Genomic DNA, 16,307 nt, shown 5'->3' with positions numbered 1-16,307 from the left:
ATATATCACATGAACTGGCCCGAATTCCCACCCGTGTGACGTAGAACAGGACGGATAAGAAATCCGAATTACCCCTGTTGTACGTCATCAACCGGAACTTTTTTCTTGCATGGTACCGTTTATACATGCGGGTAGCGACGTGAACGTAGACCGATTTGTCGTGATCGATGCCGTGCTCTCATGACACGTTTTCAAAAAAGTGACCCGATAAATCCACACATGGAAACACGGAAGGCATGTCCAGCGAAAATTTCGAGTCGCTAAAACTATAGCTGTTCCCGAGAATCGAATGGGGAGACCGCCGATCCAGTCGAGTCGCCTCGTAAGGCTCAATGTGGTCGTCGTACCTGGCGATCCCGGTTGGCGATAAACCTGAAATCTTCACCTCAACGGAAGTTCAACTGAATAAATGAGTACAGTATAATCTTCAGGAAAGCGACATACAGGCACAAGCATAAAGTCATTCGACTAACAACGATAAATTTCCTTCATCATACAAAACATTCTGTAAATTCTTGCTCGGAATTCAACCTGTAGCGCGGCGTAAGGCTGTTGAGCTGTATATGCATTGCAGCGCTGTGGAATCCGATTTACTTCGAAAGTTGACTCAGACAACACTCAAAACAGAGTTTCCGTCAAGTAAAATTAGGATGTATCTACGGGTGAGATATATGTCACTGCAAACATCAAAACATTGACGACCGAGATCGGGATTAACGAGTTGACATCGGCATTGCAGAGACCGGTGACGGCGACGTTGTGGGCATAAACATGCAATGAGGTACACTGATCTGTGTGTCATCGAACGGAATCTTTCGCGCTCGCAAAGGTCGTAAACTTGATATTTTGAAAAGCAACGGAATTTCTAAGAATGAGAATTACTGTTTCGATCGTGTCGTTGCATTCACTTCATAAATCTATTTGTCAATATTCTGAATAACTCTGAATACTATGGCTATCCGTCGCTAGCACGATGAAAGTTATGTCCACCGATGGCTGACTTGCCTTGGCATCGGTACAGCGCGAGACAATGATTGACACGTTCACGTGACCGAATCCGTACATCTGGTTGGTGGAGATACCATTTGACGTAGCGAATTTCAGCTTGATGGGATTTATGAATGAAAGTATCTCCTGGGTGACGGGTCGCTTTACTCTTTAAATGAAAGTAATCAGGGTAAGTACAACACAAATCGCGACGAAATTCATGCAATTTGCTACGATAATTTTGATCCATTCACGTCAAAAGAAAAATAAGAAGTCTGTTCATGTGATAAATATATAATCCCATGGTATTTTTCTCTGTTTGACGTCATCGTATACGAGTGTTTTTCACGGAGCCGTACAACTTCGAGCCGAATATATATATATATATATATATATATGTATATATATATATATATATGAGAGTGTGAGTGATATATATAGATATTTACATAAAGAAAGAAAGATTGATAATGAGTCAATAAATCAATAAGCCAGTGAGTATATGACTATTTCCGTGACAGTCACTGATGGTATCACTAACGGCAGTAATATCAACTCTCTATAACGTCCAAAATCAAATATTCTCATATTGACATTCTATTACTTGATTAAACAATTAAACTGTGAACCCTGACTCCTCCGGTGACCTTTGACATGATGTAGAGATTTACACCTGAACAGGTTACATAGGAATAAGAATCATACCTCGGAGTATCACATGGAAGATATAACATGCTTGCCAAAAACGGAAATGTACAGATGCCTCATTTCATTTTTACTTACCATATCTTTCTCCTGGACAGCCTTGGCAAACATATCTGAAAGCTGGAGAATCAGTGGCACTATTTTCAGGATACAGTTTGGGAACCTATTGAAAACAGCGATAAAAATATTCAAGTTTAAAAAAAATAGTGTCAATGACACTGTGCTCCCATTTTACAGAAATACTAAGTACTAATACACACATGACATTGCATTCTTACAGGTTGATTACTGAGAAAATTCCATTGTAAGTCCAAATTAATCTTATACCCCAGCAATATGAAATGCTCCATCTCATGACTTTTACATATCTGACAGAAAACAACCCTAGGATCAAGACTACCACGTTTGAAAGTAATCCAACAAATACTTTGGGAGAAAATGATTTTTTGACAAAAAATGGGAAAAATTGCCCTAAAAATACAAATATGAAAATTTCACCACAATTTGAACGAATCTGACAAAGGCAAACCCTGGGATAATAAATACAAGTTTTCAAGGCAATGGGATGAGCGCTTTCAGAAAATAAGATTTTTTGACCAAAAATGGGAAAATCGCCCCAAAAATACAACTTTCAACATTTCACCACAATTTGAAGAAATGTAACTAAAGTCACTATAAAGAGCCTGCATACCAAGTTTCAACCAAATCTGGTCAGTGGTTACAGAGTTTTAGTAATTTGCAGGATTTTTCCTTTTTTCCCCCCACATTTGCATATTTTTGACTTTGGCATATTCATTTGAACAAATTCACATCTTCACCCCTGATTGCACCTGTCCACCAAATACTAAGATGGTAGATGCTGCGGTTTAGGAGTTTTTAATGTGGATGGACATACATCCGTACATACTAACATACATACATACATACATACATACATACATACATACATACATGCATGCATGCATGCATGCATGCATACATACACGGTCCCTCCACGAGGGACCGTGATACATACATACAAACAGACAGACAGACAAACAGACAGATAGACATGCATACATACATAGTGATACATTTATTTTTACAGCTTTTAACCTCCAATAGCCGCCCAATCTATCAATATCAGCTTGTTCAACTTGATACCCGGTACTACTGCTTATAATAATATAAAGAAGAGTTAATTACATTCTAATTAAAGTAAACATGCCTTGCTTATATGTAAAAAAATGACAAAAAATTCCTTAAAAATACAGATTTGCATATTTCATCACAATTTGAACAAATCCAAGTTGGGTTATCCCTAGGGACCTGTATACCAAATATCAAAGCTGTCTGACCAGCGGTTATGAAGAAGAAGATTTTTACCAAAAACGCCTTTTTTGGCACTAATTTGCACATTTTCAGCAATATCAAAAAGTCAAAAAAAGCACAATCATTTCAGGTCAGCCCAAAGTACTTACATGCTAATTTTTCATGTAATCTGCTCAGTGGTTATTGAGATTTTCAATTTTGACTGTTTTTACATTTTTCACTTAATTTGCATATTTTTGGCAATGACAACTTCATTTGAACAAAATCTCATCTACAGCCCATCATCCATGTACACACCAAATATCAAGATGAAATGTGCAGCGGTTTTGGAGTTTTTGATGTTGACGGACAGACATACAGACATACAGACATACAGACATACAGACACACAGACATACAGACATACATACATACATACAGACATTTCCCTAGCCTATAAGAATAGCTTCCATTGCCATATATACATATGGCTATGGGAGCTAAAAACCCCCAGCATATCTGTCAGGTTATAAAGAATCTTCAGCTTGTTATCATTATCAGTATTTTCATCCTATTAAACAAGCACATTTTAACTCTCAAATTAACATTGCAAGTAAGTTTTGTTGAATAAGTTGAGACTGTACGTTCTCAGAGAAAGCACACTGAAGAGACAAATGTTTGCAACTTAAGAAGATCAAGGTCATCAAAAGCATTATAAGGAATCATGTAACTCTTTCATTGCACTGTTTACACAGATTGCATAAATGCTATAAATAGAACATGAGGAATCTTATAGCCCAGCTTTACCATAAAAACCCTATCACTTTGACCACTCTTTCAATTGACCACTCTATTTTTTTCCTCAAAATGTAATTTTATTTAATCCTTATCAAGTTGACCACAACTGGAAATTGGAACTTTCTCTATCTCTCTTTATTTTGCCAACCTATCATGACAAACTATTATGAGCAATTTCTTTTAGATAACATACAGAGAACAATACATGACAGTACAGAATATGTCAAAGTTGGGATTCAGGAAAGTTGCCTTTACATGTTTTAATCATCCAAAATGGTAAACATTTCACTATGAACTGTTAAAAATGTTGAACTTTCTAATAATTCTACACTAAAATTATTTTGGCTTTGTTGATTTCCTAATTAATTCAATTATTTAAAATCATATTAATTATTTTTTTCTGGGTGAATTGATAGGGTTTATACAGTACAAGAGTTACATACAATGTAAGTCAAATTCAGTTAAATATCAATTACCGTCTTGCATCATTCCTATAAATAGCACCTCAGCCTGGAACAGCACAATCATAATCTGCTCATTCACACTGGCAGTACTTGACTTTAAATGAATGACCTACTACATTTCACCTGTGTACCAAATTTGAAAACATGGCAGAAAGTACCACAAATTTGCAAATTTCACCTTTAGTTCACCAAGTCATCTTCAGGTCACTCCTAGGAACATGAACATCCAATTAGAAAGTAATGGCATACACAGTTTCAAAGAAGATTTTTTGACCAAAAATGACAAAAATTGCCCAAAAATACAAATATGCAAATTTTGCCATAATTTCGATGATACTTATTTTGGGTCATCACAAGAAACCTGCAAACCAAATTTTAAAGCGAGACCATTGGTTTCAGAGGAAACAATTTTTTACTGAAATGGCAAAAAAATGAGAAAAAAATCATTAAAATTAGAAAGCAGCCAATATTGACACCAAATCTATATGTTTGAATGAGTGGGGCCTAAGGTACTTAAAAACCAAATATGACAATGATCAGAAGAGTAGTTCCTGAGTTATTGATTTTTGACCATTTTCGCCCTTTTTTCTACCTCATTTGCATATCCATGAGACTAACAAGTTCATTTTAACAACGGCACATCTAGACCATATATGGCATCACTACACCAAAAATCAGCTTTATACGTGCAGCAGTTTTGGAGTTTTTGCGTTGGACGGACAGACATCCATACATACATACATACATACAGACAGACATCTCACATACAGACTTTTTTCAACCATATAACCTCCCAATTGCCATATATGTATGGCAAATGGGAGCTAAAAAATGTACAATTACTTGCAACAGATTAAGCATGATTAGTGAACAGATTGAGCGTGATTTACTAAAGTGGACTGTTTTAAAAATCTACTGTTTACAGATATGTCTTGCTTCATGGGTTGTCAAAATATTGGGTGATCTGTCAAGCTGAAAGTTTTACAGAAAACTATCAGTATGTATACAAAATGAATGAAGAATTATCTGTTGATTCAGAAACAACTTTTAAAATGCCACATCATTCATAACTTTACTTGTGAGTCTCTTATGTGTAACATTTGCCTTTGCAAAAATCTAAGGCAACATTCAAGAAGTGGTACGGCAACAGTATTTTGAATATTTATGAAAGCACCAAGTGTGACCTTTATGTGGTTTCCGTGTTTCATCTTTGGAAGTTGTACATAATCAGTTTGTTGCAGTACCACTTCTTGAATATTGCAAAAAAGAATTTAAAGCTTAGCACTGACAAATTAGTGTAAACTTTGGTTGAAACTGACATTCATCATGAAACACTTGTAATTTAGTAATGAAAGCAGTACTAAAATATCTAGAGAATCAATTTGTTAAATTAAATCAATATTACATCTGTGAGGATAGAGAACAGTTCAATAAGTAGTGCCTCTTTACTTATTGTAGCAGAAACTACTGTAATTTTCAAGATTTATATTTCAAAATCAATTTAAATGGTTGTTACCCTTTCATGGGCATATTTTGGAATAATCTGTTTGTCTTTATTTGCTTAAGGTAGTATGCACCTCGAAAGTGAAAGACTTAAACTTTTGCTCTAACTTTCCTCAAGGAATCTTTCAATCATTCTCTTTCAAAATCAAGAATAAAAATAGGGGGTCACCGTGCAAATTTTGGTACTAGAGAAACAAATTACCCAAGATTTACCGATATTAGAAATTCAAAATGGCCGCCATCCCTGTGTTAACTCTATGGAGAAAAATAAAAATTTCGAATTTCGAAAAACTAAGCCGGTGAAAAGTTTTCTTTCACCAAGAGCTTTAAAATGAATCCCCACATGTGGTATATCAGAAGAGAAGTGTAAAAGTTTGAGAGTCCGAATGTCTGTCCCCGAGGTGCGTTCTACCTTAAATTGGCTGGAAACACTGAGTCTTCCATGGTTTGACTTTAAAGGGCAAATGAAATGATTTTTCTTTCCATATTTGTATGCACTGGATTAACTTTGTGGCAGGTGTATTCTCCATGGTATTTTGATCAAGAAAGTTTATGCGGCTGACAAAATCTGCAATTTATGGATTACGCTTCAGATAAGCTGTTTTTTGCAGCCTGGCCTTGCAACAGATAAGACATGGATGGCAGTAGTGGCTTGCACAGGAGGCGGTAGTGGTCCCTATATACCGTACATGTATATTCAAAGTAGCGATAGTACGTGGACCATATACAGTACAAGACTGAAATAGTACTCCTCAAAAAACAGCTCACAATATTGTGCAAACAGAGGCCCTATCTCATTGTAACTATCGAGCAAGGTGTGCGATACTTTTAATATACATACTTCAGTGTTTTCTCTGCATGTTCATTGAGAGGGGCACTTTCATCAAAATTAGGGGGCAGTCACTGTTGATTCACAGTTGTCACCCTCATATATATGGCTGTCTTTGCTTAGTTTTGTGCACAATTTCTGCACTATCAGTAACTTTTCCAGGGCAGACAATGGATCAAAATGCCAAATTTGCGCAATCGTGCAGTTGAGAGAAAACCCTGATGCTTTAAGATCAGACAATCTTCGGAAAGGCAAAAAAAGTTGACTACTCAAACTTTAGAACATGCAAATTTCACTTTTATCTGTCAATTATCCTGAAAACATGTTCAATAAATGACTGCAGAAATGTGAATACACTAACATTTATGTGTCAGACAATTTAATGGACCCTTTAAACTTACTTGTAAGCTATGGGATTGCACACAATGTTGACCAAAGCATCAATACAGGTCTCAAACATATCTGGGTTGTGTATAAGCTGGAATAACAACTGAATCATGGCTTCTATGTCCGTCAGTGGAATGGACAATGTCACCCAGCTGGAAAAACATTTCAGAGCCTGCTGACGTATCGGCATTGGAGATTCTGACGTGAGCAAACTCTGCAGGAATGGTATGACTGAAAGGACGAAAGAAGGCAATGAAAGATGAATGCACGACATAAACACAAAATTATACCCATTTAAATGTCATTAGTAAATATGGCAATCAGAAAGTGGGCAGAAACCTTCAGACACCAGATCTGTATAGATTATTTCGCAAAAATCTCCACAAAAAATCAAAACAAACTATACGCTGTATCCTAAAAACAGGCATCCATTTGTGAATTGCAGCATGTACTGATGTGAGCAGGTGGACACAAATGGAGGATAATAATACCTAAGAAATTTCTGTCAAACTGTCAAGACTTTGCTCAAAATCCAATCAAGAGGTCTTTTGATATTGATACAGGGCACTCTTCAATGATGCAAATCAAGTTTAGGATAACTGAGGAAAAGAATGTTCTCTTCTTAAACAACAATATATTCTTAGACTAGTAGTAAGGCATCAAAAGTTTTACAAACTTCACATAATATTGAGGAATGCCAATGCTGAAGATTAATGAAAGACAGGAATAAAGGACTATTTATATTAATTTCACTTAAAAAACTCATCCCATGGATGAACATTGGTCATGTGCAATGACCTTTGAACTTACCAAGGTTCAAACCACACTGCAGAGAATTCCTGACATAGCCTTTCCTTGCCTGAGATATTGCTGATGTGTGGAACTGTGGGAAAGAATTGTAGGTACAAGGTATAAGTGTCAGGATAACAAATTTACCTGAACTGCATTACCCATAATGCATCAGAAACTGACTTTTTCTGATAGTCTGTTTAATGTTCTTTCATTGTCATTTCGGGTATTATCCAGCTATTGAGTGATTGGCTAAGAGTAAGACTCCCTCACGTGATATAGGACAAAAAGTGATAAAACGTGGCTTGGTGATATTGCCAAGTCACATGCACTGATATAGCCCACTGCTGGATTTTGGAATACTGCTTGTTGTTTCTGCTTGCACAAGCATCGTGAGTATTGTTTGGGTATTGTCTCTACAAGCTGAATTTGATGACATGTTAGTACAATTATACACTAAGTGCACGAGAAAAGCCACAAACAACAGTGTCTCAGTTTTTAGACTTTATTTCAAGTTGACCATCAACTCCATGTATGTGTCAATCGAGCAAGAATTGGAGTTTTTCACCGTGACAAGTCTTGATACTTAACTACATTCTACTCAGTTTCAAAAACAAAAGCATTTGCTCGGTATGATAAAATTAATAAAATGTGATAGCATGGGCAATATGAAGATTTGTAGCCCACCTCCAGGTTGGTGATCATGACGGTAATATAGTGATACCCTCACCTTCAGCTATGGTATCATCAATATCACATTCATGAGCACCATCCCTTGGGCTGGCAAAAAATTGTGATCTTGCCCTAGCTATCATCATGCGTTATTATCTGGCTATTACAAGAATCATAATTACGTACAATGTGAGATCAGATACAGCTTTCTGATCAGAACTAGATTCAAATCTTAGGAATCTTACACACAATTTGATCAAGACTTGAATGGGTTTACATTTACCATAATGACAGATATCAGTCAATGGTTTACTAGTAAGAGTTCTCTGTCAAAGAATCTCTTCTGCAAAAAGTATGTAACACAAACAAGCAAAGTAGGAAATCATTTCAAGTCAAATTTTAAAATGCCAAAATTGATGATAACACTTTCAAATTTGAAATACTGGTACCTACCTCCTCAGGAAGAACAGTTAGTAGTTCCAGAAGAGATGTACATTTTTGGGTATCCTAGGAAAACAGAAAGTAGGTATACCATTTGTAGTTTCAGTTTGAGGACAACAGTGGAAATACAGTTGTAACTTTCTCATGCAATCCTCGGCAAGGGTTTTTTCAGTGATTTTAATATGTAGTTTTCAGTGGGGTCTTTTTCATGCTTCCTTTTTTCTTTGTACTGAATAATTTGCCAAATAAATCAAATCAAATAAACAAATAATCAAACCTGTAACCTTTGTCAGATATGGTAATTTAATGGCGTACAATATACCACACCGGTACTGGTAGATAAGAAATACGTTTATCATGTCTGTGAGGTTTCCTATATTTATTACTTTTTATTTTGCAACAAAACTATATGTGGGAGTATCATTCTTCTCTTTCCCTCATTTTACAAAGCTTTCACTTAAATATATTTGCTCAACTTGAGACTGAGGCTGAACACACAAATACTGCAACCTTTTAAAGGTCAAAGGCCAGGGGTCAACTTACATCCAGGTCAGGAATGCTTGTCTGCTGAAAGGTGTCAATAATGTCCTTGATTGCATTGGGCCAGATGTCTGGGACAGTATTCAACACAAATGAAGACATCTACAATAAAATTATCAACAAAAGTGTACGTTAGTATCCTGGATAAAGAGAAAACAGCGCTTCAAGCTAGCATTTATATATCTAAAATGTTTCCTTCACCAGTTATTTTCTGTAAATGTAGATTTACTGTGAGCAATATTCAAGCAACTGCAGGTGGCCATGTATCCAAATGATAAAAACAGAAAATGCCATATGTCTGTATTCATTGACCCTTTGGGTGCCAAAGTCATTTTTTGTCCCCTTTATAAATAACCCCAGTCAGTTTTTTCAGATGTTTGCCAAAAGTTTGATAAAAAATTGTAGCCAATGAAATGTGATGATCATTTGGCCCAAAATTACAAAATTACAGAAAAATTCAAAAAAATGGTAAAATGTTGAACTAAAAGTTTGATGGGAAAAATTACAGCACTCAAAGGGTTAAGGTTAAAGACATGTGATTAAACTCTGGAAAACTCATGAATAAATTAAAATTAGGTTTTGCAGCACTTCAAATTTTGTTTTGTTGTGTTACCTTGGTGATATGTGATTCATACAGATCACCATGGAGACAGCAATGAGAATCTTCTCATTATGTATTTAGTGATGAGACATACTGATTTTGGCATACCCCACATATGGTTAAAAGTTGCCAAATTCATCATTTTCAAACAAATCAAACCTACAAAAAATCCTATTGAAGGCAGGATCTGCAGTATTGACATGGTGATAATCTGCATGCATTTCTGGTCTGATGACTCCAAAGGAAATGTTTGCACAGGGACACGTGCACGGATACTTACTGCAATGCACAGTCTTGTGAGAACAATTCTTGTCTTGTTTGCAAAGAGGAAAATATGATGGAAGAGCTGAGTTCTGAGTGTTCCGTACTGCTCCGGAGGTAACTCATTCCTAGATAACAAACAAACAGGACAAACTGCAATTGTCATTTTACAATATACAATTATCTTGGTAAAATATACAGGTAATGCACAAGAACATGTTTCGTCCCAGGCCTCATAAAAATGACCTATGAATGTCTAAACAGTCTAGAGTTGACTACTTTGCGATGGCTGTTTTCCAATTTGTATTCTTCAGATCAACATGGACATAGCAAATACCAAACGATAGCCATGATGCTCCAATCATTCTTGAAAATCGGGGCAACAATTCTATGTTTTGCTTTGGAGTTTGTGCATCACTTTCTCTACCTCAGATCTGGCTACACTACATGTTAAAAACTAATGACGTTTACCGTAAAGTATAACGGCTGATATTTTACTGTAAACACCACTGGGATGAAGCAATATGAGCATGGGTATATGAGAAATTCCAGTTTCAACCAGTTTCTCATTTCCTATTGCAAAGTGTTAACAGGCTTGGTACACAATTAATACATCTGCATATGGCAAATTACCTGAGAATAGTATTGCAAATATTACACAAACATTTAGTTTGTAGAATGTCATTCATAAAGTATACATGTATAGTAACTGATTGCTGAAAAACATTCTTTAGCTTTTTTAACCGAAGAAGCCTTTGTTGAGACTGCCAAGACTGCTGATGTTTGATGTTATTCAAGGAAGCAAGCTGATCGATTAGTGACCAGCCACTTACCAAGACCTTGATATTCTTATGTGAAGGGCACTAGCACCAAAGAACTGGACCTCTGGAGGCTGTGACAATGACATCAGAAAAAAAGAAAATTATAGCACCAATTAATGTACAATATCGTCTCCCCTACATCACAACTACTGAGGCCTTTTCTCAAAATATAAAAGGGTGTGGGGACTTGCAACGTGAGATAACTTAGAAAGTGTTACGCTAAAAGGCTGAATGTTTCAAGAACATCAATGAATGAAGCAATTAAGTAAACATATACAGCTACACTACATGTTAACGGGAAACCAGCAAAAGTGCATAACACTTGTTTTTAGCAAAATGATTACAGTGATCAGTTAGTACATTTACCATTCCTGTACTTCTTCATAGATCAAGTACAAAAAGCTTAATTAATGCAATTGTACAGATACTGCTGATATAACAGCCATCTATAACTAGTATTTGTTATGGGATGAAACTTTGAATCTGTTATGGGATGAAACTTTCCTCTCACAATTACATGAATTTTTGAATTATGCTATTTCTTTGTTGCAAGTTGAACTTGTTCAAGTCTTTAGAAAGCTAAATCACTCTCCATTTTTTTGTGTTTCTGTGCATTAAATACTTTCCCTTCATGACAACCTGCTACAAATTTATTGTTCCAGTATTTACATCGTAAAAACCTTAACACATGTTCAGGCTACCTGGACAGCGTATCATACTGTAATTTTAAGTTTGACCAATCAGATTGCTGTATATTCACCATGGATGTACAGGTATGAAATAATGACTAACATAATGCATGCTTGAAGGTTGACCATACAAACTACTGCTAATATACAATGAAAATGACAATTTTTTAATAATTCAAAGGACGGTGTTTGAAATCGTACTTTCATTTTTGTACCATGTTTTTGAGGACATATTATAGAAATAACGGATAACACGCTGACCATTACCGTTTATTTATGGGCAAGGGTGAGAGGAAAGCCAAAAATTAACCGCCGAGCCCGTTAATTTGGTTTTCCTCTCGCCCGCGCCCATATAAACATTAATGGTCAGTGCGGAGCCTGTTATTTCCATAATATTATCAACAAATCCCCAAAACCATCAAAATTTACAAAAATTTCCCAGGCGAATGACAACGGGGCCCTAGAACATGTCGGTGAGTAGTGCGTGCACTGTAAAACATTTGCAAATCCAGAGATTTTTTCAAACAAGCGACCTAGCGGCCGATATAGCTCCGCTGTGTTTATGTAGAGAATAACTATTTTAGACTCATGTTGATGAAGGTGGAAATGTTTTATAGCTCAATGCAGTGGCCAGAAAAAAATGGCTAAAATAAGCTGCAAAAATACACAATTGAAGATTTCATCATGAATATATCACATCGGATCATCCCTAAGAACATGTCAACCAAAGCTAAGTATCTGATGAGTAGTTTTTTGAGAATACAATTTTCTGACCAAAAATGGCAACAATTGCCCAAAAAATAAAAATTGCAGATTTCATCATAATTTTAAAAAGACCAAATTAGCTCATCTATAGAAACCGTATACCAAATTTCAAAGCTGTTAGACCAGTACTTTTTGAGAAACACATTTTTTGACCAAAAATGGAAAAAATTGCCCAAAAAATTCAAAATTGCAGATTTCATCATAATTTTAATAAATGTCATTTAGTGAATCTATAGAAACCTGTATAACAAATTTTAAAGCTATGAGTAGTTTAGGAAATACACTTATTTTGACCAAAAATGGCAAAATTGTCCCACAAAGACAACATTACAGATTTCATCAGAAATTCAATACATATTACTTAGCCCATCTGTAGAAAGCTGTATACCAAATTTCAAAGCTATCAGACCAGTACTTTTTAAGAAACACATTTTTTGACCAAAAATGGCAAAAATAGCATCAATGACACTTTGCTCACATTTGGTTACATGTGGCAAGGTAGAATGAGTCTATACACGATATTTAACACACTTCTATGTACCTTAGCTTGTGATATTCATAGTCAAGTGCATTTGAACAAATTTTGATACACCATCCATTGAAGTATGGAATGGTTGGCAACTTGCAACTGTTGATCACATACACTTACACAATACCATGCAACCTAGTACATCATAACTAGTGATAAAATCAGCCATACCAAACTAAACGTGTCCCTTATAATATAAAATGCATAAAATTAATGTAGACAATATTTGGTCTCTCTACGGTCTATAGTTGCACAATCGAAGACAAAGGTAAGATGTAATAATGGGCATTCCTCACCTTCCACTGTTAATGAAGCTGCCACACCTACATGATAATGGTATGTCCCAAACTGCCACCAAGTTAAACAAGCATTGCAGTGACATAGACAAATAGGGAAATTTCCAAACACAAACACATGTAGCAAGAAGCCTGAAGCATCAGATATGTACATCTGTTTTAAAGCTATTTTGATATATGGTAATCAAATGATCCTTAGAACTTAAAATCCAAATTTGATACCAGGTATCTGATATGTGACTCTCGAAAACAAGACTTTTGATAAAAAGTCAGTAAAAACTTCAAAAATACATATATACGAATTTTATGCTTCTCAATCAAACTATCGCATACATTGTTCCTCCAATCATACGTACCAAATAATAAAGTAATCATTCTCTTATCAATATAAATTGCAGATTATGAAAAATCACGTTTTTTTTTTTTTCTCATTTTTATCAACGCCTACAAGATTCCATTGGATTATAGAACCATCTAAACGTTCCGAAGCTGGCCACAGTTAATGTGGAAATTATTCAGTTATGAGCTCCACAAACTTGGTCTACAGAAAGACTGGTGAATGGATGGACATACAGACAGACTGGCTGTGATGACATTGGCTCCTTAGTGTGCTTTGGCCCATGGAGAGTGATAAAGATATAACAAACAGCTGGATGTAATGATAAAATAGTTATATATATTCACTCTGGGTGAATATTATACATCAATTTGATTAGTTTCTTGTCCTCTTTCTACTTAGTATGTGATAATATCTAAGACAATCAACACACAAGGCAGTTATGTGTTGACAAATACAGGCAAACAGCTAGCTACCTTTTTTTTGATTTTCATGAACAACAGATAACCTTGACTGAAATGCTTAACAATATGCAACCAATGTTTACAGTTTGCTCATACACCATGGCACCAGATACACAGAGAGATTTCAACATACAACCATTAACTAAAAAACCTTACAGGGAAAGTAAACATTGTTTTCTTCCAGTGCAACTGGTGCATCCACTTTTGGAATAACTTATAAAACCAATATGTCACAAGGGTGATGGCACTGAGATCAACTTAAGAACTTTAACTGTGGTAAACTTGACTATTCGTTTCAAATCCTGACCTGACTTGGAATCTTTAACTGAGATGCAGTGCATTGTAAAATGTGTGCACAGAGACATGGGGGTAAACCATTGATATCCTGGGGGGGGGGGGGGGGGGGGGGTCTGAAGATTGATGAGGTACATGTAGCACTATTTTCAACCTGATCCACTGTACAGTATTTTTTCCACTCTCCCACCTTTCATTTAGTCAAGCCTTTTCTGTCAGATTTGTTTTTCACTGACATTTGCTTGGAATCTATTTTTTTCTGAAAATCTTCCAGATCCCCCATCAGGATATCAAATGGTCCACCCTTTGACATCAACTATGTTTATTTAAAGAGATACAATGACAGGAAGTGTAGGAGCTATTTATAACCGTGACAGTTCAAACACTGAAAAAAGTTTGGAATTGTAGTTTATAATTATACCTAAACTAATTTCTGCTATGTAGAAATACTCACCCAGTTACTATGGGAAATAACCCTTGGGGCTCCATATATGCAAGATTAAAACTTGAACTTCCTGCCTAGACTTCCTGTGACATAGGTCACCGGACTCCCTAAGTTACTCAGTTATTATTCTTAAGCGACTGTCCACGCTCGTTAGAGTACGACAGTTAGGAAGTGACAATTTCCCCAAACTACTAGAAGAACCGCCAGGTGCAAAACAACCAGAAAACGGTTAACCAAGTATTGAGGGGGGTGCAACACACCCATTAACCACAAAATCAGTGTAACACACTCCCCCAGGTTATACAAAACACCAAGTGGGGAGGCGGGCGGGTGTGCTGGGTGAGTTCAAACACTGAAAAAAGTTTGGAATTGTAGTTTATACCTAAACTAATTTCTGCTATGTTTCTGTAGGCCAACAGGTTATCCCTGGAAATAAATACTATTCCAGGGTCCACAACTGGTTCATCCCGACCCAGGGGTGTTCAAACTTCATGCATTCAAGTTGTCGAGCAATCCCTCGTTGCGAGCGGATTTTCTGGAGCAGCTGCCGCCACCATCGCTAGACCTAGTCGCTTACGGAGTATAACTTCCTAACTGTCGTACTCTAATGAGCGTGGACATTCACCAAGTTACTATCGGGAAAAACACAGAATCCCACAGACCTTAGGAGGCGGGGAAACTAGTATTCAAATGGTCTACCCCCATGTCTCTGCGCACACATTTTACAATGCACTATATTTCTACATAGCAGAAATTAGTTTAGGTATAAACTACGATTCTGCTTATTTGAAATACTCACCCAGTTACTATGGGGAAAAACACAGAATCCCACAGACCTTAGGACGCGGGAAACTAATATTTATTACCAGGGATAACCTGTTGGCCTACAGAAAGCGGACCAAGAGAAAACAAACCGTCCGATTCTGATGCCATGTCCCGAAGATAGAAACTGACAAATGAGTTAGGTGAACGCCATGTACCGGTACCTGCGCCAAGGACATCGTCCGCAGGAATACCGGCCGAGTAAACCAAGAAAGCAGAGATAGCCCTAACCTCATGGGATGTTACTCTGGTAAGGCGACGGTCAGTTTCTGAACTTTCATTATAAGTCCAACGGACCGTTTTTGTAATCCAATTTGAAATGGTCGACTTGGAAATGTCCTGTGAGGAAGCAGGGGGAATAGGTAGAAAAAGTCTAACTCTCCCCGCACGAAAGGACTCGGTTTGTTTTAAATACCAACGAAGACAACGAACCGGGCATTATCGACGCTCTTGAGGGTCTGGGCCTGTCAGCAAGTCAAGAGCTTTAATAGTAAACAGGGTGGTTTTAGTACCCAGTACTGGTACTTGATTCTTAGCCAAGAAACCCGGTCTAGTACGCAAGATTGCTTCCGTCTTGG

At 36.6% G+C, this 16,307-nt stretch overlaps 1 protein-coding gene across 1 annotated transcript in view; it reads right to left on the bottom strand.

Moving 5' to 3' along the window:
- Nucleotides 1–16,307, bottom strand: part of LOC139138703 (importin-13-like) — a 136,641-nt gene that overhangs the window by 50,022 nt on the left and 70,312 nt on the right. Inside the window, exons 3-9 of the mRNA XM_070707206.1 lie at nucleotides 11,101–11,159; nucleotides 10,287–10,395; nucleotides 9,409–9,507; nucleotides 8,878–8,931; nucleotides 7,774–7,846; nucleotides 6,978–7,194; nucleotides 1,771–1,855 (exon numbers count right to left, since the gene is read on the bottom strand). Of these exons, the coding sequence (XP_070563307.1) occupies nucleotides 1,771–1,855; nucleotides 6,978–7,194; nucleotides 7,774–7,846; nucleotides 8,878–8,931; nucleotides 9,409–9,507; nucleotides 10,287–10,395; nucleotides 11,101–11,159 (696 nt within the window). The remainder of the gene's footprint in view (nucleotides 1–1,770; nucleotides 1,856–6,977; nucleotides 7,195–7,773; nucleotides 7,847–8,877; nucleotides 8,932–9,408; nucleotides 9,508–10,286; nucleotides 10,396–11,100; nucleotides 11,160–16,307) is intronic.

This window comes from Ptychodera flava, chromosome 8, assembly GCF_041260155.1.
Source record: "Ptychodera flava strain L36383 chromosome 8, AS_Pfla_20210202, whole genome shotgun sequence".
NCBI classification, from domain to species: domain Eukaryota; kingdom Metazoa; phylum Hemichordata; class Enteropneusta; family Ptychoderidae; genus Ptychodera; species Ptychodera flava.
The sequence above is the reverse complement of the archived record's forward strand: the minus strand, read 5'-3'. Positions and strand labels throughout refer to the sequence as shown.